We start from the raw sequence: 5,765 nt of genomic DNA, 5'->3' as shown, positions 1-5,765 counted from the left end.
AATAACTTTTGAACTTACACAAATGCCATCGAGATACTTTTCTCATAAAAAAACTAAAAATATAACAAAATGGACATTATCTTAGTTCCCTAATGATCAGAATTAAAACTATTAAATTGCTTAATTATATCTAAATTTGTAAAGATAGAGTCAATCATCCGAGATTGGGGCCGTGCGCAGCACGAGCTAACCATCACTAGTATGATATATACAAGTACAAACAAAATATTAAGGGACTACGAAAAAATACAGTACGGTTATAAATTGTTTAGTACGTTTTAGTTATAGCTTTAATATTTTTCCTCTCTCGCTTCTCTTACAATCCAAATATGAAAAATGATAAAAATTATACACCTCATCTCTTTTTTAACGGATGTCCACTACTTGTTTATTACTTAACTAATCCTCTGTAGTCTGTACACATGCAATCTTCTGTAATCTCACAGTAAACAAATATAATTACTCCGACCAAAGTATTATATTGCCTTAAACCAGGACATTGAGGGGTTTCCGCATTTTGATACAAACTCGTGACCAACCTAACCATTGTTCGGTTAAAGAACCGAAATAAAAAAAAGTATAGCTAGTTCTCCTTTTCCTAGTGACAACCCTTCCATAAAGTAGGTAAAGCAACTACTTTATGCCCCATATTTGTGAGGGTCCTATTTTTTTGTTACATCTAATAACCCAATAGATTATGCATAAATTTTAAAAAAAAAGTTATGTAAAGTAAAAAATAAATGATTTCTTTCTTTAATAACAAATATAGATAAGAAGGATTTGCAACTGCTATGATTTCTAGCAAGGAAATTGCACTTGAAATAACTATTGAACCCGGATTTCGTAAGAAACGTGTGATATATAGGAAATAACAATTTGATGTGAATGTTGATAATGAAATCTCAAAATCTTTTGTATAATCCTTTAGAGTTGATTACTTTTATACATAATAGACACGACTATTTTTTCACTTCAAAATAGATTTGAACAATTCGAAGCATATGAAAATATTTTTGGTTTTCTATTTTGCGGTAAAAAGTAAGATCACACTAGATATTGAAAATTTGAAAGAATATTGCCTTAATCTTGAATGTTCCTTAAAGTATAACAATCAATATGTATTTGATGGTTTAGATTTATTTATTGAATTAAAAGTATTAAGGCAAATAGTACAATTAGAAGATAACAGTTTAATTGATACACTTAATCAAATAAAAAGATTTAATTCTTTTCCAAATGCCTAAATTGCTTATAGAATAATGTTAATAACTCATGTTACCGTTGCTTTAGCAGAAAAAAAAATTCAAAATTAAAATTGATAAAATCTTACCTAAAATCAACAATGTCACAAGAAAGGTTAAATGGATTAACTATATTGTCAATTGAGAAATACTTATTAGGATTTATTGATTATAAGAAAATTATTAACAACTTTGTATCTAAGAAAAGCTAAAAAAAATAAACTTTCAATAAATAATTAAAAAAAAAATAAAAAATTAATCCCCTGGCTTTAGGTCACCAAATTCTCGGACCGCCCCTGCCTTTTCCTTTTTTATTTTATTGCCGAGTCATTTCTAGTCTCTTGGTAAATATAACATGACAAAGAATGATTTGAGTTCATAAATAGTTGGTAATTTTGACCTGACCGGTAAAACGGTAACTCTTATTTCAATATCACATTTCACCATCATATCATACAATGCATCTTACAATTAAAAATTCATATTAATTAAACATACACGTAATATTAAGGTTTATTTTCTCAAACTATGAAGATTTTATAGTGAATTACACAAAAACTGTGCAACTCCTTGCAATAATAGCCTCGGTTGCTTGCTACTTGTAGGCACTTTCAACCCAGGTTTCCATCAATTTTGCCACCTGCATAAGAATACCATGAAACAATCCTAAAGTTAAATTTCCAATTTAAGCTGCAAGGTAAAATATGTGGATACATGGTTACTCGGGCAACAAATAAATGAAGACTGTAAGGATAAGAATCAGAAAATTCCTCGGAACTTAATCTTTACTTGTGTAATCATAAGTCTCAAAAAATCAACACATCAATAGATTATGAAAAAGAAAGAAAAACTACACATCATAACTGCTCTAAAAAAAGTAATAGCTTGATTCTTTTTTTCTTATTTTTTGCATATTAATATATATAAGTCAACGGATATAATTATTTTTGATAGACGGACCAAATATCTAAGTTGCACTAAAAAGAATGTTACCGAAGTAGAAGAAGATATGTATAACCATAACATATTATAGTAAAAATAGCACGATATAGCCAGTTTTGGACTGGTCATCCAAAAATAGCCAGCATTTACGAAGTCAATGAAAAATAACCACTATTTTGCAGCAACAGAGACCGATCCAGCATAATATACTGGAGTTCGGTGCACCTGTGTATGAACTCCAGCATATTATGTTGGACCGGTATACTTTGCTGACTCTAGTATAATATACGGGAGACTGGAGCACCGGTGCTCCAAGCTCCAGTATATTATACTGGACAATTATACTTGCTGGAACTCCAGTATATTATGCTGGAGTTCTAGTGTACTTATGCTGGAACTCCATCATATTATGCTGGAGTTCCGGCATACTTATCGTGGAACTCCAGTATAATATGCTGGAATTCAAGCATACTTATGCTGAAACTCCAGTATAATATACTGGCGTATTTTCCGGATTTTCAATAGTGTTTTCGCTCAAATTTATCTTTACATGAAAAATGACTAAATTTCGATTACTTTTGAACTGGGATATTTTTGAACGACCAGTTGTAAATCTGGCTATTTTTGAATTTCTCCCCACATTATAGCTTGATCTAGGCCCAAACACGCGGTCTAATTAAAGCTACAGCCATTGTGGGGGAGAAATTCAAAAACAGCCAGATTTACAAGTGGTCATTCAAAAATAGTCGCGGTTTCAAAAGTAATCGAAATTTAGCCACTTTTCATGTAAAGATAAATCTGAACGAAAACACTGTTCAAAATTCGAAAAATACTCTAGTATAATATATTAAAATTCCAGTATAATATACCGGTCCAACATAATATAATGGATATTGGAGAACCGGTGCTCCAATCTCCAGTATATTATGCTGGAACTTTCCTTGTTGCAGCAAAATATTGGCTATTTTTCATTTGATTTTGCAAACGCTGACTATTTTTGAATGATCAGTTGGAAAACTAGCTAGCCCGTGCTATTTTTACCCGTTGTGGACGTAAAAATAGCATAGTATAACCAGTTTTCGGACTGGTCATTCAAAAATAACGAGCGTTTACCAAATCAATGAAAAATAGCCACTATTTTGCTGCAACAGAGACCGGTCCAGCATAACATACTGGAATTCGGTACACCTGCGTATGAACTCCAGCATATTATGCTGGAACGATATACTTTGCTGACTCCAGTATAATATACTGGAGACTGGAACACTGGTGCACCAAACTCCAGTATAATATGCTGGAGTTCAAATATACTTATGCTGGAACTCCAACATAATATAATGGTATATTTTCCGGATTTTGAACAGTGTTTTCGCTCAAATTTATTTTTACATAAAAAATGGTTAAATTTCGATTACTTTTGAAACTGGACTATTTTTGAACGACCAATTGTAAATCTGGCTATTTTTGAATTTCACCCGTTGTGGACAGATATGGGCCCAGAGCTATGAAGGCCCGAAAGTCAGATTGATCTAGGCCATCTCTTCTTCTATCTTTTCTCATTTTAATTTTAAAATGAAATACTTTGGGGGTCATTATTAATTTGCTAAAACTAAGTGTACCTGAAAAATATATGGGACCTTCCTTCTATTTCAACATGTTGTTGCAGATACTCCACTACCATCAAATCCACGAGGGGATTCTTCTTTTTACAAAAAACAAAATATATAGGAATATACAGGACTAGGGAGTATTAATGGAATAGTTGAAAACAATTATTGACATATAGAGAAAGATCAATAGCAGAGAATCTAATTACCTACATTGAAAATCAAGACCTATGACTGAATGCTCTGTAGATTAATAGTCGGTTTGACCAAGCTTATTTCTGGGCAAAAGTACTTTTTTTTTCTTTCCAAAAGCAATTTTGGCCAAAAATTGACTTTTGACAAAAATTTGAGGTGTAATTTGAGGTGTTTGGTAAAGATTCCGAAGGAAAAAATTGAGGTGTTTGGTCAAGATTCCGAAAGGAAAAAAAGTGATTTTGATGAGAAGCGGAAACAGTTTTAGAGAGTAAAAAAAAGTAATTTCTCTAAAAAAAAAAAAAATACTTTTTTGAGAAACACTTTTGAAAAAAATACGGTAGAAGCAGCTTTTTAAAGCTTGACCAAACACTAATGACTGCTCAGAAGTGTTTTTCAAACTAATTAGCCAAACACAAACTGATTCTCACAAAAAATACTATTGAAAAAAAGCAATTCTCAAAATAAGCTGATTTTTGCAGCTTGGCCAAACGGGTTATAAGCTTGATTATACTTAACTATCAAATTTCAAGTTGGTTGTTATTCAGTAATTTTTTTCCTACCTTTCCAAACAAGGTGGTTGGTTAAGCTGGAGCAAAGTTCCCCTCACCTTTTCTTAAGGGAGCTTCATCACAGAAAAATTAAAAATTTCCAATAACCCCCAAAAACTAAAATAAAAAGTTGAGAAACGAAAAAGGAAAAAAAGAAAGAAGAAGCAGAGTTACCTGGTCCGCACCTAATCTGGCACTTCCGAGCGCAACGCAAGTACTCTCTCTCTGAAAAAATAACAAAATCAGACCGTAAACATTTTTTTCTTTTTGTGTGTTCGTCTATCTAAAAAGTTCATAAATAAAGCAGTTATGCGTGTGGCCTAATAATTACTATAGTAAAGTGGATAAAATAATAGTAGTAGTAAGAGATTATGGTTCAAATTCCCATGAAAACAAAAAATACTACTAGATGATTCCCTTCTATTTATGTGAACAGAATTACTCAATTCTTATATTGGTAGGAAAGTAAGCAAGTATTTAAATATGGAGAAGCTGATTCAAAGATAAGAAAAGAAAAGAGGGGCATACGTGGAAGACCAACGCAGGCAGTTTCGCAAGAGTCATAGCAATTGACGCCTTGAGCATCGACAGTCTCCATGTTAGCAGATAAGAGGATGATGAGCAGCATAGCCATAGCTGCCACTCCTATCATTTTCTTCTTCTTCTTATCCATCTTAATTATTGAAGTAGTACTTTTCTGGACTCTTTTTCTCTATCTATCCTTTTACTTTTATGAAGTCTGTCGGTAGGTATCCATTTTCCTTTAATGACAACCTTATTTATATATCTCGTTGCCTGTACTCACTTTTATTAGTGGACACGTGGAAGTGAGATATTTAATAATTTTCGCTCATTTTGGACCATTTAGATAAACTTTGACGGGAATCGAGTACAAAACTTCAAGTCCAAACTTTATTTTATTTTGAAACGGACTATGTTGGATCTTCCGTGCCTTTTTCTTTTTTCTTTTCAATGAGCAAACCAAATTTTTAAAACGAATTTTTATCACCTATAGCAAAGATTGATTCCTAATTTATTTTAAATAAATACCCTTTTAAAAAATTATATTTTATAGCTACCTTTTGATTTTTATAGTCAAATATTTATTATGGATCACCCTACCCTTAAGTCATAAAATACGCTTTGTTATTATTTTTCTCTCTCATTCTTTCAGATTTTTCTCCACCCTCTCTCTCTCTTAATAGTCTTTCTCCATGGATACAACCACGATT

At 32.0% G+C, this 5,765-nt stretch overlaps 1 protein-coding gene across 2 annotated transcripts; it reads right to left on the bottom strand.

Annotated features, from left to right (window-relative positions):
• Positions 1 to 1,634: 1,634 nt before the first annotated feature.
• On the bottom strand, positions 1,635 to 5,440 carry LOC104227479 (uncharacterized). Of its 2 annotated transcripts, XM_070167073.1 has the most exons (4): positions 5,062 to 5,318; positions 4,708 to 4,758; positions 4,546 to 4,607; positions 1,635 to 1,881 (listed from the first exon to the last, which is right to left on the bottom strand). In XM_070167073.1, the coding sequence occupies exons 1-3, from the start codon at positions 5,204 to 5,206 to the stop codon at positions 4,567 to 4,569; spliced, it is 237 nt and encodes a 78-aa protein (XP_070023174.1). In that variant the 5' UTR covers positions 5,207 to 5,318; the 3' UTR covers positions 1,635 to 1,881; positions 4,546 to 4,566. The 2 variants fall into 2 exon arrangements, with proteins under 2 accessions (XP_070023174.1, XP_009778026.1); XM_009779724.2 differs by lacking the exon at positions 4,546 to 4,607 and having other exon boundaries at positions 5,062 to 5,440.
• Positions 5,441 to 5,765: the final 325 nt, after the last annotated feature.

The sequence above is a fragment of the Nicotiana sylvestris genome, chromosome 1 (assembly GCF_000393655.2).
Source record: "Nicotiana sylvestris chromosome 1, ASM39365v2, whole genome shotgun sequence".
NCBI classification, from domain to species: domain Eukaryota; kingdom Viridiplantae; phylum Streptophyta; class Magnoliopsida; order Solanales; family Solanaceae; genus Nicotiana; species Nicotiana sylvestris.
Note: the sequence above shows the minus strand (reverse complement) of the source record. Positions and strands in the feature narration are given on the sequence as shown.